Below are 18,873 nucleotides of genomic sequence, written 5' to 3'. Positions count from 1 at the left end.
GAACCCTTTTGATTAGGAACCAGTAGCATGGGAAAGCATGGCTTGCCAGGGGTTTTTGTACTTTTCACAGGAACTTGCTGTTTGGTTGTTTCCTTTGTTGCTTGCTTCTTAAATATTGGAAAGCCACCAAACATACCCTTTATGAATGTCAGCCATAGGAGCTTACATTGTATTTCAAGGGCTAACAAGAAGCTTCTCTCTTGTGCCACTCTCTTCCCCAGATAATCTGTTAACTGGAAAGAACTGATTCATCAATCATGAGAACCATCTTCTAAGAGACTACAGAGAAATGCCCAAAGACAGACAAAGGGAACAGCAGCTGGCCAGACTAAAACAGACCTTCTCAAATGGCCCTCTTCCCAGTACTCCTGTAATCACACATGACTCTGTACTTTGAAAAGCAAGCAGCATGGTACTTGAATTTTCTGTTTTCTTTGTGCCTCTGGTACATTCTCATCAGTGGCTACAATTACTCTTAGTGGTTTTGGAACCAGAGGAAAGGCTGCACATCCTAATAGGACTGGAACTAAGAACCAAGATTAGTGAGATACTACTGGGACAGAGGACACAAGTTTTTTCTGTGAGGTCCTCTGGTCCCTCCCCTTCACTGAGCTTCACTTTACTCCCAGCAGTAGAGAATCAAACTACCAATGAAATATGAACACATGTGCATCTTCTTTTTAGAAGCACCAGTATTCTGATTCTCCTCAAATTTTCAAAGACATGGGGCAACATATTTTTATCTTTAGTAGCTTCTCTGTTTTCCACAAGACCACATTTTTAAACAATTCTTCATCTTTAAAAAGCAGAACTTTTCCATAGCCATTCAATACCTTAATCCTTTCCATGAGCTTATTTGAAAATATATCCCAAATTTTGTAAACCATGGCCTGAACTTTATCATTATTTTTCTCAGTTTTTATTAATTTATTTATTTACTTTACATACTAATCAGAGCATCCTTTCTCTCCTCTCCACCCAGTCCCTCTCTCTCATCTCACCTCCCCCATTCCCACATCTCTGTCTCCTCAGAGACATATCATATCATTTGGCATATCAAGTTCTTGTATATTTTTCTGTTGAAAGGGAGACAAAGCTATCCAGTTAGGGGAAAGGGATTCAAAGACAGGCAACAGAGTGAGACAGCCCCTGCTCTTGCTGTTAAAGGTCTCACTAGAGGGCCAGGCTATACAGCTGATACATATGTGTAGGTGGCCTAGGTTTACTCTCTTGTTGGTGGCTGAACTCTATCCTTTGCTCTCTAGTACAGATACACCAGAGAATACTAAAAGACATTATCATTATAATCCCTAATGATAGAGCAGCAGGTCCAAAAACCTACATTTGATTTTTTTATGATTGGAGGATTTAAAACCTAAGCCAAAAATAACACAAAATAAAAGGCTGAAAACATGTTGTACCAGGAAAATAAATCCTCACAAAAGATGTCAACCTATAATTTAATGAGCTCAAAATTACTCTAATCTTTTTTATCTCCAAATATCCTTCACTATTAACACTATGAAAGTACATATATGAATCAGAAATGATTCACATGGGCACTCAGAGAATGTTGGATTTCTACCAACTTCCTTAACTCTGTAGCTTTATTTGCTTCTTTATCCTTGCATAAAAATGAAAGTAAGGAGAAGTCTAGTGTGTGTTTTTTTTAATGTTATTGTTGAGACTGAACTGGTTATACATGTCTAGCCTCTCCAACTGAGTCTTTTAAATAATGACTTTGGAAATACATTATTCATTTATGTACAGGGCTATAATAACTATAATATAAAAATAATATTTATTGGAAAATAATACAGAGTATTCATGACATTCATGTGTTAAAAATAGTCTCAAATACATATTGATTATGTGTTTTTGGCACCATGATAGATTGCAATTAATACTGTAAAACACTGACTCTGAAGCCACCAAGGCAAGTTCTTAGTTCTCTGGTCTAACGTATTGTTAAATTAGGAGCAGCTATAAAATTCTGAAAGTTGACTACATTCTATAAGAAAACCCATAGATTTCTACTCTACGCACTTCTACAGAGCTTTTCTAAGTTTATTGATGTCTTGGATATTTGTCTAATTATTATGACAGGATATCTAACAAATGCAAATTGAGGAAAGGTTTATTTTGGCTCAAACTTTAAAAGTGCTCTGTGTCATGACACGGAAGTTATTGTAGCAGAAGCTTGGGGTAGCTAGTCCTGTTGAGTCACTGGTCAAAAAAGAAAGAGCACTGACTGTGTTTAATTCGCTTTCTCCCTTTTATTCAGTGTAAGACCACAGCCTAAGAAACGGTACCACCTCCTTTTATTGGGGCTCTGTCCACATACCTTAATCTATTCTAGAAAATCCCTCAGAAGCGTATCTAAAGGTTTATCTCTACAAGAACTCTAGATTCTGTCAAGTTATCTACTGTTCTCGTTTGCTTCCTATTTCACTAATGTCGTGGCCAAAAGCAACTTGGGGTGTGTGTGTGTGTGTGTGTGTGTGTGTGTGTGTGCGCGCGCGCGCTACAATCCATCATAAGGTGAAATCAGGATAGGAAGGAATAATAATTACTTCTTACAGGCATGCTCCCCTGGCTTGTTCAGCTTGCCCTTTTATATAACCAAGGACCACCAGCAAAAGAGTAGCTCCTGTAACAGGCTGAGCCCTCACACATCAGTAGACGAGAAATCACACACACACACACACACACACACACACACACAGAGAGAGAGAGAGAGAGAGAGAGAGAGAGAGAGAGAGAGAGAGAGAGACTCTTCTTGTAGGCCAATGTGATGAAGTTACTTTCTCAGTTGAGGTTTGCCTCTTTCCAGATGATTCTAATGTCAAGTTGACCAAAACTAAAGAACACAACTACCAACATTAACTGTCACAATTGTATGAATGAAATCTCCTGGCATAGAAGAGCCATTCTCAACCTTTGGGTAATGATCCCTTTGGAGCTGAAGGACTCTTTTGCAGCCATCACCTAAGACTATCAGAAAACATAGATGTTTATATTACGATTCATAATAGCAAAATTACACTTAGAATTAGCAATGAAGGTGGAGGTTATTAAAACATGAGGAACTATTATGAAAGGTTTTATATCAGGAAGGTTGAGAAGCACAAAAGTAGAAGAATTTAGAGTCTTTTGGCTATATGCCCAAGAATGGTATAGCTGGATCTTGAGGGAGATCTATTCCCAGTTTCCTGAGGAACTACCACACTGATTTCCATAGTAGCTGTACAAATTTGTACCCCCAGCAACAATGAGTAAGCTTTCTCCTGTCTCTAAGTCCTTGCCAGTACAATCTGTCATTTCTCTTGTTGATCTTGGCCATTCTAACGGATATAGAATGAAATGTCAAAGTGGTTTTAATTTCCACTTCCATGATGAATAAGTACGTGGAGCATCTCAAATGTTTCTCAGCCGTTTATGTTTGAGAACTCCCTAAGTTTTCACCCAGTTTTTAATTGGGTTGTTTATTTTCTTGATGTCCAGTATTTTTAGTTCTTTATATATTTTAGATACTAAACCTGTATCAGATTGGTAATTGGTAAAGATCTTTTTCCATTTGTAGCCTGATGCTTTGCCCAAATGATGATGTCCTTAACCATACAACAGTTTTTCAGTTTCAGTTTCACGAGGTCCTATTTATTAGTCTTACTGCCTGTGCTATCAAAAAATGGCTTCCATGGGCTCTTAAGGACTGGCACTATTAGGAGATATGTTTTTGTTGGAGTAGGCATGGTCTATTGGAGGAAGTGTATCCCTAGGGATGGGCTTTGGGGTTTCAAATGCTCAAGATAGGCTCAAGTTCAGAGTCTCTCTCTCTCTCTCTCTCTCTCTCTCTCTCTCTCTCTCTCTCTCTCTCTCTCTTCCTGTGAAGATCCAGATGTAAACTCTCAACTATATTTCCAGCACTATGTCTGCCTGCTTAGAGCCATATTTCCTGCCATGATGGCAATGGACTAAACCTCTAAACTTTAAACCAGCCCCAATTACATGCTTTCCTTTATGAGAGCTGCCATAATTGTAGTGTCTCTTCAAAGCAATAAAAACTGTAACAGAAGTGTACAATGAAAAATGTATTTTTCCTATGCCAATGAATTCAAGCCTATCACCCACTTTTTCTTCTACAGGTTCAGGGTATCTGAACTTTAAACCTTACTACAGAGATATGCACTCAACAATGTTCATTCTGCTTTATTCATAATAGCCAGAAATTGGAAACAACCTAGATGTCCATCAACTGATGAATGGATAATAAAAAATATGGTGCCTTTATACAATGGAATATTATTCATCTGTTTTAAAAACTGAATTAAAAATTTATAGGTTAATACATGGAGCAAGAAAACAATTATCTTTTCCAAAAGACAAATATGGTATCTCTTATATGTGGATGCTTTGAAGTCTTGGATATACATGCTATAATCTGTGTAACCACGGAGGGTAAATGACTAGTAATAGACTAGTGGGAAGGAAAGGCTCATCCTAGGAAGGGGAAATACAATATATTATTATAGAGAGAAAATGGAGGGACTAGAATGGGAAGATTAAATGGGGGATTGGAACGAGAGAGAGAGAAGAAAAGAGGGAAAGGCAGCATGGAATCTAACACTGGGAGCATTTGAGGGAAAACAGCTTCTGTTGAAGCTTCCTAAAATATATACATATATAAGAGGACTCTATATGGAATCACTAAGTAATGGTGGAGACAAAGCCCCAAGTAGACATATTACACCACCAAGTAAGACCTTCAGTACAAGGAATGTGTTACATCTAGTTGAGTCATTCACCAGTAGGAACCCATGAAAACCACAGATGTCTCAGCTCTAGCTCACTCTCCACAAACCGATGATAAGACCCTGTTGCTGAAGACAGAGAAGTCAAACTGGTGCCTAACAGGAGCCTTCAATGTCTCATTCTCAGTTATAAGTCTACAGTCATCTCCTCCACTGGAAAAGAAGCTTCACTGTCCTTGACAACCAGAGACAACACAGAGCATGGACTTCCACATGGTTTCCAGTGGCAGCATAGACCACCGACATCGACCATACATCACACAGCCTCCAGACAACAGTATAGACAGGCCAACATGGTCCCTGGTGGCAGAACAGACCATGGAAATCTTTCAAGGAGGAATAATTTAGAAAACAAACCATCCTTCACCTCAAATATCTTGCCGTTGCTCAGAGCACACCCCTCTGCCAGCCCCACTAGGCCACAGCATGCTCCTTTGTCCACCCTTGTCCAGCACAGCCACATTCTCACACCTGTTGCTAGCACTGCTTCTCTAGTTCTGCTTCTCTCTACTGCAAACTCTTTGTTTGTTTTTTATATTTTTTATTTTATTTTTCTTGGGTATTTTATGTATTTACATTTCAAATCTTATCCCCTTTCTCCCCTCCCTACCTCTCCCCACTCCCCCTGCTTCTTCAAATTCATTATTAAAGTGGGACTGCAAGCTGCCAGGTTTGCCCAAAAAGCAAGTCGTTATTGCAACAAGTCATTGGCCTGCTTCAGGTTTCCGGTAAATGCTGGACTATTGCTGAGACTTATCTAGGGTATGCTGTTGATGCCCAGTGTCAGGGTGATGATAGAGCTGGAGCAGGATCTGCATGAGCTCCAGGTCACTGCATACCTCCCTGCACTTGACACTGGCTGCCTTGATGGTTTGGGCACAATCAAGAGGGAAGTGCCGCAGCCCTGTGCTCGCCTATGGGCAGCAGGGTGATCAGGATGAGCAACAGCTCCATGCTGCTGGGCCCACTTGGCAACAAAGTGCTTCTTTGTCTGATACAGCTGTGCTCCCATACCTGTCACTACTGCCACAACATTAGTTTTTGCTTTTCTCCTTTTCGTGGTGCCCCGCTCCATCATCTTCTTTTCCAATCTTATGAGGTCTCATTTTAAAAACATCTTCCCATAAGATATGCCATTTTGTTGTTGTTGTTGTTTCAGATTCATCCTCTGCTGCTACATCTCCCCTCAAAGCTTCCATGAGTCTCTCAGTTTCCTTGGAGTGACTTTGTGGACCTTGGTGTCCATAGCTGCTGTCATCTTGAATACACCATGGGGTGGGGGGAACTTTTCAATATATTTCAAAAATTTAGAGAAACTGGAAAATAAACCAACAACACCCTTTTTAGGGATCATACAGTTCTGACAGGTTCCCCTGAGGGATACCCGTTCTGCTGACCCATGTACCAGTTTTTCAAGAGCCAATGGAATATTTGAAGTGCCTCAGTAGAAGCAAAGTAAAATTGATCTCTCTGGTACTCTCATATAACACTAAGTGTATTAATTTAAAAGAGAAGTGATTAAAGCACTTATCTTTGTATATTTTCCAAATCCCAAATGCTATAAATATGTGTATACCAAAAAATAATACAGCATTTTTCTGTTTTTAAAATCTTTAGTAATTTATTGAAGCATTAAAATAGTATTCTGGAGATACCAGAATGAAGGGGTTAAAGTAAAACTTATTTGTAATATGAATATTTGGGATGAATTAAGACAAAGAAATTTAAGACATAAAAAAGTAGGACTGTCGTAGGAAGACAGTCTGAAGAGATGGGAAGACGTAAAGGAAATTAGACACAAAGATGTAAAGTTCAGGAATGTGAAGGTGTACAACTGGACAGAACCATGGTGCAGAAGAGATAGCAAATGGTGGCACTAGAGTCAAAGGAGTTTTACAAAGTTTGTGGAAGAAGGAAAATTGTTCTTAGGATTCAAAGGGAAGAGTAGGTATGCAGAGATGGTTCAGCACTGACAGAGCCCTTCCTGCTCTTGCAGAGGACCATAGCTCACCTTCCAACACCCATTCCAAGTGAATCTCAACCGCCTTAAAATCCAGAGCAAGAGTCCCAAGCCCTCCTCTGGCCTCCACAGGTATCTGCAGGCACATGCACAAAGAACACCAACACATCAGCAAAAATAAATCAACCTTTCTAAGGACACAATCATTTAGCTCTCTACTTGGTTCCAACAAGCTTAGACCATACAATCATATCCTGCTGGGCCATAGCTATCCTCTGCCACAGAATAAGTCTCTTTTTCTTCTCATGGCTGTCAGTCTATCCCACTCATGAAATCCTTCTTCATGTGTCATATCTTCTCCTTACAGTAAGTCCTTATTTTGGTGAAAATCAATTTTCTTTTCCAGGGAACATCTACATTATTATATAGTAATTACAAAGTAAATATTAAAAAATAAAGCTTAGGTACCCATTACTTTAATCATCACTTAAGTTGTTATAATCAGCCTTCTTAGGGAATTGATGTAAAAATTTGTTCTATTTGAAATGGCTAATGAGTAACTGTTTAACAGTCTACACTAAATTACTTTTAAAAAACCAAGAATAAGGAGTTAATGCTGTAATTCCAAAATATACCTCTCATCCAATTCAGAGAAGGAAACAAATGGTATCTTTTCACCATCTTTCTTTGTCAGAGAACAAGAAAGAACCCATAGATTGGGAATTATAAGAGTCAGAGGGTCAGGTCCCACACACTCGATTTTTTATAAAGAAGCCATAAAAACACAGTGGGAAAAAAACACAGCACCTTCAACAAATGGTGCTAACTGGATATGTATGTGTAGAAGGCAAATATATCTATACTTACCACCCAGCACAAAACGTATGTCCAAGTGTATCAAAGATATCAACATCAAACCAGAAACAATGAACCTGACAGAAGAGAAAATAGGGAATACTCTCAATACAATAGCACATTAAACAACTTCTTAACCAGAACACCAATAACACAGGCACTAAGATCAACAATTAATAAATGGGACCTCATGAACCTACAAGATACATAAAATAAGGTAAAGGACACCAAAATTAAGACAAGGTGGCAACACACAGACTGGAAAAATATTTTTACCAACTTCAGAGTGGATGAAGGATTAATATCCAAAATATATAAGAAACACAAAAAACTAGATATCAAAAAACCAAAGATCTAATTAAAATATGGGGCACAGATTTAAACAGAATTTTCACTTTATCTAAGTTATATTCCAATTTTATTTTTTTTTATTTAAATTGAATATTTTATGTATTTACATTTCAAATGTTATGCCCTCCCCTGGTTTCCACTCTGGGACACCCCTATCTAATCCTCCTTCCCCTTCCTCTATGAGGGTGCTCCCCCTCCGACCCACCCACTCCCAACTCACTGCCCTGGCATTCTCCTTATACTGGGGTTTCTACCCTTCACAGGACCAAGGGCTTCTCCTCCTACTGAAGGCAGACAATGCCATCCTCTGGAGTCACATGTCACTCCATGTGTACTCTTTGGCTGGTGGTTTAGTTCCTGGGAGCTCTGGTGGGTCTGGTTGGTTGATATTGTTGTTCTTCCTATGGGTTTCCAAATCCCTTCAGCTCTTTCAGTCCTTCTCTAACTCCTCCATTAGTGTTCTCATGCTCAGTCCAATGTTTGATTGTGAACCTCCAACTCTGTATTTGTCAGGGTCTGGCAGAGCCTCTCAGGAGAAAACTATAACAGGCTCCTGTCGGCATGCACTTTTTGGCATCTGCAATAGTGTATATAAGATGGATCCCCAGGTGGGGCATTCCCTAGATGGCCTTTCCTTCAGTCTCTGCTCCACACTTTGTCCCCATATTTCCTTTAGACAGGAGCCATTCTGGGTTAAAAATTTGGAGATGAATAGGTGGCACCATTCCCCAACCGGGGGCTTTGCCTAACCTCTGGATATGGTCTCTACAGGTTCTCCCTCCCCTTTGTTGGTCATTTCAGCTAATTTAACCCTGTTTGGTCCTGGGAGACTCTTGCTTTCCTGGCATCTGGGACTTGATGTTGTCCACTCGCAACTCCCCAGCCCCCATTGTTACACAATACTGTTCAGATTTCTGACCCTTTGTATATCTTCCCAGTCTCCTCCCATACTTGATCCTGCCCTCCTTTTCCCCTCTCCCTCTCCTCTCTTCCTTCCAGGTCCCTCCCATCCTCTACCTCCTGTGAGTATTTTTCCCCCTTCTAAGAAGGACTAAACATTCACATTTTGGACTTCCTTCTTCTTGAGATTCATATGATCTGTGAGTTGTATCTTGGGTATTCCAAGATTTTGGGCTAATATCCACTTCTCAGTGAGTGCATTTCCTGTGTGTTCTTTTGGGACTGGATTACCTCACTCAGGATGATATTTTCAAATTCCATTTTTTTATCTAAGAATTTCATGAAGTCATTATTTTTAATAGCTGAGTAGTACTCCATTGTGTAAATGTACCACATTTCCTGTATTCATTCCTCTGTTGAAGGACATCTTCATTCTTTCCAGCTTCTGACTATTATAAATAAGTCTGCTATGAACATAGTGGAATGTGTGTCCTTGTTATATGTTGGAGCATCTTTTGGGTATATGCCCAGGAGTGCTATAGCTGGATCCTCAGATAGTACTATGTGCAATTTTCTGAGGAACCTCCAGACTGATTTCCAGAATGGTTGTACCAGTCTGCAATCCACTAACAATGGAGGAGTGTTCCTCTTCTCCACATCCTCACCACCATCTGTTGTCACCTGAGTTTTTTATCTTAGCCATTCTCAAAGGAATGAGGTGGAATCTCAGGGTTTTGGTTTGCATTTCCCGGATGACTTAAGTATTTTGAACATTTCTTTAGGTACTTTTCAGTCATTTGACATTCCTCAGATGATAATTCTTTGTTTTGCACTGTACCCAATTTTTAATAGGATTATTTGGCTCTCTGGAGTCTAAATTCTTGAGTTCTTTGTATATTTTGGATATTAGCCCTCTATCAGATGTAGGATTGGTAAAGATCTTTTCCCAATCTGTTGGTTAATGTTTTGTCCTATTGACAGAGTCCTTTGCCTTACAGAAGCTTTGCAATTTTATGAGGTCTCATTTGTCAATACTTGATCTTAGAGCATAAGCCATTGATGTTCTGTTCAGGTAATATTCCCCTGTGCCCATGGGTTTGAGGTTCTTGCCCACTTTCTCTGCTATTAGTTTGAGTATCCATTTTTATGTGAAGGTCTTAGATCCACTTGAACTTGAGCTTTATACAAGGAGATAAGAATGGATCTATTTGCATTCTTCTACATGCGGACTGCCAGTTGAACCATCATTTGTTGAAAATTTCTTTTTTCCACTGGAATTTTTTGGCTCCTTTGTCAAAGATTAAGTGACTATAGGTGAGTGGGTTCATTTCTGGGTCCCCAGTTCTATTCCATTGATCTACTTTCTCCTGTCTCTGTATCATTACCATATGGTTTTTTATCACTATTGCTCTGTAAACCTGCTTGAGGTCAGGAATGGTGATTCCTCCAGAAGTTCTTTTATTGTTGAGAATAGTTTTTGCTATCCTGGGTTTTTGATGAAAAAAGGGGAACACTTCATTATTTCTGGTGGGAGTGCAGACTTGTCTAGCCCTGATGGAAATAAATATGGCATTACTTAGAAAACTAGGAATAGATCTATTTCAAGATCCAGCTAACCAACAGTCAGGTATATATACCCAAAGCGCACTCCAACATATCACAGGGATACATGTTCAGCCATGTTCATGTGGCTTTCCTCAGAAAAGCCAAAAACTTGAGACAATATAGATGTCTCTCAACAGAAGATTGCATAAAGAAAATGCAGTACATTTACCAATGGAGTAATACTCAGGTTTTTAAAAAGTAACATCCTGAAATTTGCAGGCAAATTGATAGAACTAGAAAAATTAACCCTGAATGAATGAGATAACCCAGACCCAGAGAGACAAATATCATATTGTACTTGCTTATAAGTGGAGAGTATCCACTAAGTAACTGAAAACCAAGCTATAATCCATAGACCCAAAGAGGTCAGGAAGTAGACGAGTCTAAGAAGCATGCATGGATCTTCATGGGAAGAGGAAATAAATTAGATTTCATGGGTGAGACTGGGGTGAGTGAAGAAAATGAAGACTAGAGTGAGCTGATCATGGAGATAGGTGGAGGGAAGGAGTGTAGAGAGAGATGGCTGGAGTTGATGAGAATTTGAGGAATGATATGGAAACCTAGTGCAGTGGAAACTTCCTGGATTGTACAAAGGTGATCCTAATTAGGACCCCTAGTAATGGGGGATATGGAGTCTCAATTGGCCATCTCTTGTAGCCAGATGAGACTTTTAGTGACATACTGGGTTGCATTAAATTGGTTTTTTGACTGGGGGAGAAGGTTGCACAGAACTTTCAGAACAATCTAGGCTGTTGCTAAGATAAAGGCTTGCTTTCTGCTAATGAGCATCAGGGCCCCATTGCTGAGGACAATACTCACACAACTCACTGAACACAGAGAAGTTACATTGACATCTACATGGAGTATTCATCCCTAAGTTCTAGTCTCTCTTTAGTAGGAAAGGTTCTCTACAGGTTACCAAAAGAGAAACATGGACACAAACCTAGTCACGAAACCTTTTACCTACAATCTGTAGGTATAGTTTGCTTGCAAAATATGCTGGGGCAGTCCTGGTACAAATATATACATATACATATATATACATATATGTATATGTATATGTATATAGAGAAATAGATTGATAGATGTAGGTATATAGATAGATATAGATTATTTGTAGATAGATAGATTCTTTTTGGATGAAAACTATCTATTCATCTAAATGAAACATATGCTTAAACATTTCACACTGTTATTCTATAAAAATTTGCATCTGGACTGAGAACTTTTATTTCACTCCATGGCAGTGTGATGTGAATTATTAATAAAATAGATACACAATCAACTCTCAAAACTCAAGCATTACTGATCTGCCAAAGACATAGAATATATTTGGTCCAAGTGGTTCTAATATTATTTCATGTTGATTTACTGGGAAAAGGGTAAGTATTTATTTATGAATTGCTTTCTTTTTTTCTTTTATTGGATATTTTTAAATTTACCTTTCAAGTGTTATTCCTTTCCCGGTTTCCTGGAGATAAGCCCCCTATCCCAATCCCCCCTTCTTCTTACTGTAGTAATTTTTTTTTCTTTTTTTCTTTTCTTTTGGAGCTGGGGATCGAACCCAGGGCCTCGTGCTTGTTAGGCAAGCGCTCTACCACTGAGCTAAATCCCCAACCCCTCCCCCCTTCTTCTATAAGGATGTTCCCCTCCCTTCCTGCCCCCCAACATTCCCCTACACTGGGTGGTCCAGCCTTGGCAGACCAAGGGCTTCCCCTTCCATTGGTGCCCAACAAGGCCATCCTCTGCTACACATGCAGCTGGAGCCATGGGTCAGTCCATGTATAGTCTTTGGGTAATGGTTTAGTCCCTGGAAGCTCTGGTTGGCTGGCATTGTTGTTCTTATGGGGTTGTAAGCCCCTTCAGTTCCTTCAATTCTTTCTCTAATTCCTCCAACAGGGATCCCATTCAGTTCATTGGTTTGCTGCTAGCATTCTCCTCTGTATTTGACATGCTCTGGCTGAGCCTCTCAGGAGACAGCTATATCCAGTTCCTGTCAGCATGCACTTCTTAGCTTCATCAGTCTGATAGATAGATTCTTAATAGTATTCTGCTATACTCACAGATTAATGGTATATCAGTTAGGTTATCTATTGCTGCAAGGAAGCACCCTGACCAAAAGCAAGTTGGGAAGGAAAGGATTTATTTGCCTAACACTTCATTCAGTTCATTGTCAAAGAAGTCAAGACAGGAACTCAACCACAATCACAGCTAGAAGCAAGAACTGATGCAGAGGCCATGGAGGAATACTGCGAATTGGCTGGCTTCCCAGAGCTTGATCAGCATGCTCTCTTGTAGAAATGGGCTGGGCCCACCCCCACTGATCACTAATTGAGAGAATGCCTCACAGTTGGATATCATGGAAGCATTTCCTCAACTGAGGCTCCATGCTCTCCAAGGATTCTAGCTTGTGTCGAGTTTACAAACAAAATCAGCCAGTGTACATGTGTTATCCAGAGCTCCTCCAGCAGCAGATGGAAACAAATGCAGAGACTCAGACGAACATTTATGCAAAGGGAAAGTGTAAATGGGAAGTCTCCATAAGATCCCTCCTCTCATAGCTCAGAGAATCCTGAGGAAAAGAAGGCAGAAAGATTATTAGAGTCAGAGAGGATGAAGCACAGCAGGAATACAAGGCCCCGTGGATCATCTAGGCAAGGTGCATGTGAGTGTACAGGACTGAAGCAGCAAGCATAGGGTCTGCATGGGTCTACCCCAGGACCTCTTCATATAGATTATATCTTATGAGACTCCTCACCATGATGACAAGTGGGTCTCTCACATTTATGCCTGCTCTTGGGACTCTTTCCTCTTGTTGGGTTGCCATGTCCAACTTCAATATGATAGTTTTGGTTTCATCTTTTTGTATTTTATTTTCTCATGCTGGTATCACTTAGAACCCTGCTGTTTTATAAAAAAAAAGACAGAAAGAGGGTGGATCTGGAGTGAAGGGAGAGTAATGAAGAACTGCGAGGAGTAGAGGGAGAGAAACTATAATCAGGATATAGTATGTGACAAAAGAAATAAAATAAAAGGGAAATATAGAAGCAAAAATTACATTGAGATAACAGAATATTAATAATAGTTATCTTAGGGGAATTCAGACTGAGCGTGTGGGTGTGGGAGACTTAAGAAAGGCTTACCTATGCATGCTGCATTTTTATGCATAGATATGACACTTTATTACAAAGCAATCCATACTGCCCCACTGCTTGAAGAATTTATGCTATAATTTCATGAATCTCTTTATTTAGAGAATCTTCTCAAGAAATTATCTGCTATTTGAAAATAATTAGGACAAAAAATGAGACATTTTATAAACCATACCCTAATGTTTAAGGAGCTGTCTATCGACTTGGCGGATGTCTCTAGGTTGTAATTAGTGTCTACAACCCTCCTGTCAGCTGCCCCATCCTCAAGCCTCACAAGCCCATGGAAGGAAAAGCACACAGCAATTTGCCTATTGCTGTGTCTCCAACATTTCCAAGCACACACAGAGGCACAATGAATGCTCTATTTAAAAAATTCCTTTTGGCTATATTAATAACTCCCCTTTGCTCTCTCCTACAGAGCAAGGAGTTATAGTTGTCCAGATAGACACATGACTAAGCCAGTTGCTCCAGTTCAGAGATGAAAACTAATACATCCACTGTGGCTGAATTAGTTTTCCCCAGCACTAAAGCAGCTTTTCTTTCCTATATGCTATAAGTTTAGCCCTTTCTTGTCTCTAAGTTCAAAAGAAGACATTGATTACTGAGCATTCTCCAACTATAAAATTTTTATCATGAAAACACTTTCTTTTGTCTAAACATGGTACTTACTGTATGCACTCAAAGCCTGAGGCAGGAAGATTATAAGTTCAAGTCTAACCTGAGCTACAGAGTAAAAAATTGTTCCAAACACAAATTATTTTCAGTTGATACTTTGTTGGATAACTGTATCTGTATTTGTGTCTCCTCAAAAAATGACGTGGTAAAACACAACCCTCAATGCATATCATAAGCCAAGGCCTTTGAGATTTCCTGAAGACATGTGGGAGTGTTCTCATGAGGGAGATTATTGTCTGTATAAAAAAGGACTGCATTACCCCATGATGGTAGCTAAAGAGCAAGATCGGTGAACAGCAAATGCAGACCCAAATGCTAGCATCTCCTCAGCTTCGTCTGCATCACCTTTGACTTCCCAGTCCCCAAACCTATGAGAAATAAATTTCTGATTTGTGAGCAAACAGAGATTACAAAAATATCAGACAACAAAATGAGAAAGTAAAGATTATGTATGAGGAGAGAGAGAGTGTGTGTGTGTGTACCAATAACTGAATGATTGTTGTCTCAATTCTCAAATCTAAAGAAATACTTTAGCAGATTGTATTTAAAAAAACCTGGGTGTTGCCTAAAAAAAACAAAACTTATGGACAAACTGAATACAGCCTTATGGTAAACAATAGAGAAAGATATTCTAAGCAAATGAACTTAGAAAGTAAGAAAATGTCACCATTGAAATATCTAATACAGGAGACAATTAGGAACATTTTAAAAAGGTAACTTTGTGTTGAATAAGAGAACAGAAAGCTTATTTTACATATATGTAATATTACAGTACCCAATGTTAAAAAAAACAAATATACTGCATACAAAGGGACAGACAGGCCTCAATACAGTAAGAGGGGAAATATTGCCAATAAATAGGTCATCAAAGCTAAGGGAAAAAAATCAAAGGGAAGTGTCAAAGTTAAAGTTCATCATATATCAATGTCTTAAAACTAGACATAAAACTACATAAAACTAGTTCTACCCATTTGTCTAGGAATTTCATGAAGTCATTGTTTTGGATAACTGAGTAGTACTCAACTATGTAGATGGACCACATTTTTTATATCCATTCCTCTGTTGAAGGGCATCTGGGTTCTTTCCAGTTTCTGGCTATTATAAATAAGGCTGCTATGAACATAGCGGAGCATGTGTCTTTGTTATATGTTGGGGCATATTTTGGGTATATGCCCAAGAGAGGTATAGCTGGGTCCTCAGGTAGTTCAATGTCCAATTTTCTGAGGAACCTCCAGACTAATTTCCAGAATAGTTGTACCAGCTTGCAATCCCACCAACAATGAAGGAGTGTTCCTTTTTCTCCACATCCTCACCAGCATCTGTTGTCACCTGAGTTTTTGATCTTAGCCATTCTGACTGGTGTGAGGTGGAATCTCAGGGTTGTTTTGATTTGCATTTCCCTGATGACTACAGATGTTGAAATACCATCCTGAGTGAGGTAAACCAGTCACAAAAGAACACTCATGGTATGCCCTCACTGTTAAGTGGATGAATACTCAAGATACATTCCATATACCACATGAAGCTCGAGAAGAAGGAAGACCAAAACATGGATGATTCAGACTTTCTTAGAAGGGGGAACAAAATACTCACAGGAGAAAATATAGAGACAAAGTGTGTCCCTCGCGCTCCCTCTCGCCAGCAAGAAAACACGCGGGGACATAGGAATCCTAGCTGCGACCAAACTTTATTAATATCTTAAGGAGAAGTCCCCGCGCGCCCGCATGGTGCGGCTATATACACCCTAGCGCGGCGCATCCACACCTGATTGGTCACTTACCCATGATCTCATAAGGCACGCCCCGGAATGGGCAAAGACCTGGCACAAAGGCACTCTTGCACATGCGCACACAGTTAACTTCCTGAAAGGAAGTCGACTGGCGGGGCGGAGGCCAGCGCCATCTTGTCTAGCTCAGCCTTCCACGTGGGGCGCAGTGGAAGCCAGCGCCATCTAGTAGTGGCAAATGTTATTGCGGCCCTCTACATCTCCCCCTATTTATTTTATAGCAGTCCTGATTTATTTTATATTATTTTATAACAGTCCTGATCACCCTATCGGAAACCTCAGCGATGTGGAAGGGCTGATCAAAGGATCATTAAGTCTCTCTCATCCCAGTGCAATGGATCCACAGATCCATGGGGTGCAAGAGCAGAGAACTCAGATACCGAGAGAGAGTCTCTCTCATCCCAGTGCAGGATCCACAGATCCATGGGGTGCAAGAGCAGAGAACTCAGATACCGACTAATTCCTGAGCATAGATAACCAAATTCCAGGGGAGGCCCCTTGTACAATGGCCACAAGTGCTTGAGTGATAACGGCCTTGTCACGTTTCTGTTGAGATCTGAGTTTGCAAACCAACCATAGTATGAACACTAATCCACAGCATAGGGCTGCACCAAACAGAGCCACTCCTGATAAGTAGTGGGCACCTCATCTAGTTCACCTCAGCTGTTACCACCAAGGGCCGTAGTCAAGCTGCTCCTATAATAGAATTTAGAATTTCCAATTGTTAGTAACTACTCCAGAAAGTTTATCCACTGTGCTTGTCTAACAATAGATTGGGGGAGGATAACTCCAGACACTGCAGACACAATGTCTGCAGCAGTAATGGCTGCTACAATAGCAGCGAAAGTGTCAAGGTCTTTTCCAGGACAGTTCAGGATCAGTCATTTTTCTCTGGAACAACCAGCAGACAATGGAACTATTTCTGCGATCTGTACAACCAGGGCAGAGTTCCCCAGTCCACAGCATCTTTACGCAGGTAGCATTCCTGTGAAGCTACAGTCTGTAAAATGACCAGTTAAGGCAGTAAGAGTCACCAGGGAATGAGGGGGGCAGCAACGGCTGGAGTCCAGTCTTCTCCAGCAAGCAGCAGTGCACAGAGGGTCAGAGAGCGAGCCATAGTGGGACGGGACACACGTAGCGGTAACACTGACTGCAGCAACGGCAAAATCTCTGTGATGACAAAAGGTGAAGGGGAATCTTCTATCTTCCTCTCAGGGCAGAGGAATGACTCCAGGGACCCGAACCACGAGAGCTGAATCTTCATGTAACCAGGATCAGCAAGTCTCAGCAACCACTCAGGCAGCTGGCACACTCTTGTAGCATCCTGTAGAAAAAACACAAACATTCCCTCTTCCCCATATAAAATATCTGGGCAGGATCATGTCAATATGTGGATCTCTCTATTTCACCTAGGCAGAAGTATGCCTAGTTGTAGGGTGCCATAAACTTTGGCATCCAAATTTTAAAATTGAAATAAAAGGAGCATTAGCATACAGGGATAACTCCCCCTATTTATTTATTAAGATATAGTAAAGATATTATTTATTAAGGTAAGTCCTCGAGGATTAAATTGAGGACACTGAGCACGTGTATTTATAAATTGACTTGTATACCAAATTATTGTCTCCAGCATTACTGTTTTGGATATATAAAGAATGAGATTTTTTGACTAATTGTTCCTATGTAAGGCCTACAATCTGTCTGGTATCATTGTCCTCCCTTGTTAAGGAGCCCAGGCAATCCAGTTTGAGTTCTTAAATGGTCTATTAAGGAACAGTATTTAGTGCTCTTAACCACTAAGCCATTTCTCTAGCACCTCACAAACTTTATTTACCTAAACATAAGCATTAATTAGAAATGTCAAATCTTGTAAATATTGTCCAGATTTAGTCGTACTAGAAATCTCTGAACTGGCAGGGTGAGGCTGGGAATAGAAAGCAAGCAAATGGAGTCTTCCTCTTTTCATATCAACTCCATTACCATTTTCAAAGAGCTGGGTCTATGGTTTTGTTTAGTTGTCTGAGCCAGAGCACTGAAAGGACAGTGAGTTGTCAGACATTCACACTGAAATCACTCATTGATTTTAAGTAGAAAACCTGTCTCTAATAAAGCAATAAGTAATTGAAATCAATTGTAAACCACAAGCCACACATTGGCTATCAGTATATGAATTGAAAGCTTGATTTTTTAACATTTTAAAAACAGTGGCTACAGCACGTAATTTAATAGTCTGTGTGGAAGCAGGGGAAACTCAAGAGAATAAACAAGTGATCCAATCATATATGTAGCCTTTTCATTAGATGTACCACCTATAAATACAGTAAGCGCATTTCCTATGGGTTGTATGCACAAATATACAGGAAGTACAAAAGCATGTAAAGAGTAAAATTATCAATTTTGTCTGAAAAATTTGTATATGTAATAGGCCAAATATCAGTATTTTGTAATAACCAATTAACTGTTGTTTGGAATAAGATATGTTTTACCAGGTTTCTTTTTAAAATACTTCCATGACTCTAGTCTACAATTCTTTATTAACACAGCTGAAGCTTTATCTCCAATGTGCATAACAAAGACCTAAGTCCTCTGGTAGGGTGAGGTACTTAGCCAATTAACATATCCTTAGAAGCTTAAAATTAGCTTCAAATATTCTTTTCTGGAGTAGTGTAACAGCTACTCCCCAAATATTAAAGCTCATTTTGAGAGCAAAGGTTCGTAGTAAAAATTTCCATATACACTGAAAGATTTAAGTTCTAACCTTTTACATTGAAGAAGCAA

The 18,873-nt window shown here is 39.7% G+C and overlaps 1 protein-coding gene and 1 non-coding gene across 6 annotated transcripts in view; both read right to left on the bottom strand.

Annotated features, from left to right (window-relative positions):
• LOC120102838 (uncharacterized) overlaps positions 1 to 18,873 on the bottom strand; it is a 108,802-nt gene that overhangs the window by 59,761 nt on the left and 30,168 nt on the right. Inside the window, exons 3-6 of one of the 5 annotated variants that reach the window (XM_087551496.1) lie at positions 14,570 to 14,677; positions 7,639 to 7,703; positions 6,823 to 6,907; positions 5,369 to 6,127 (exon numbers count right to left, since the gene is read on the bottom strand). In XM_087551496.1, coding sequence (XP_087407622.1) covers positions 6,858 to 6,907; positions 7,639 to 7,703; positions 14,570 to 14,677 — 223 coding nt within the window. In that variant the 3' untranslated portion in view covers positions 5,369 to 6,127; positions 6,823 to 6,857. Of the gene's footprint in view, positions 1 to 5,349; positions 6,128 to 6,822; positions 6,908 to 7,638; positions 7,704 to 14,569; positions 14,678 to 18,873 lie in introns of those variants that run through there. The other 4 variants (XR_015620156.1, XR_015620158.1, XR_015620157.1 and 1 more) reach the window with 4 other exon arrangements.
• On the bottom strand, positions 12,027 to 12,099 carry Trnav-aac (transfer RNA valine (anticodon AAC)). Its single transcript has one exon. It is a non-coding gene; the product is annotated as a tRNA-Val (tRNA).

This window comes from Rattus norvegicus, chromosome 5 (assembly GCF_021556685.1).
Source record: "Rattus norvegicus strain SHRSP/BbbUtx chromosome 5, alternate assembly SHRSP_T2T, whole genome shotgun sequence".
In the NCBI taxonomy this organism is placed as follows: Eukaryota; Metazoa; Chordata; class Mammalia; order Rodentia; family Muridae; genus Rattus; species Rattus norvegicus.
The sequence above is the reverse complement of the archived record's forward strand: the minus strand, read 5'-3'. Positions and strand labels throughout refer to the sequence as shown.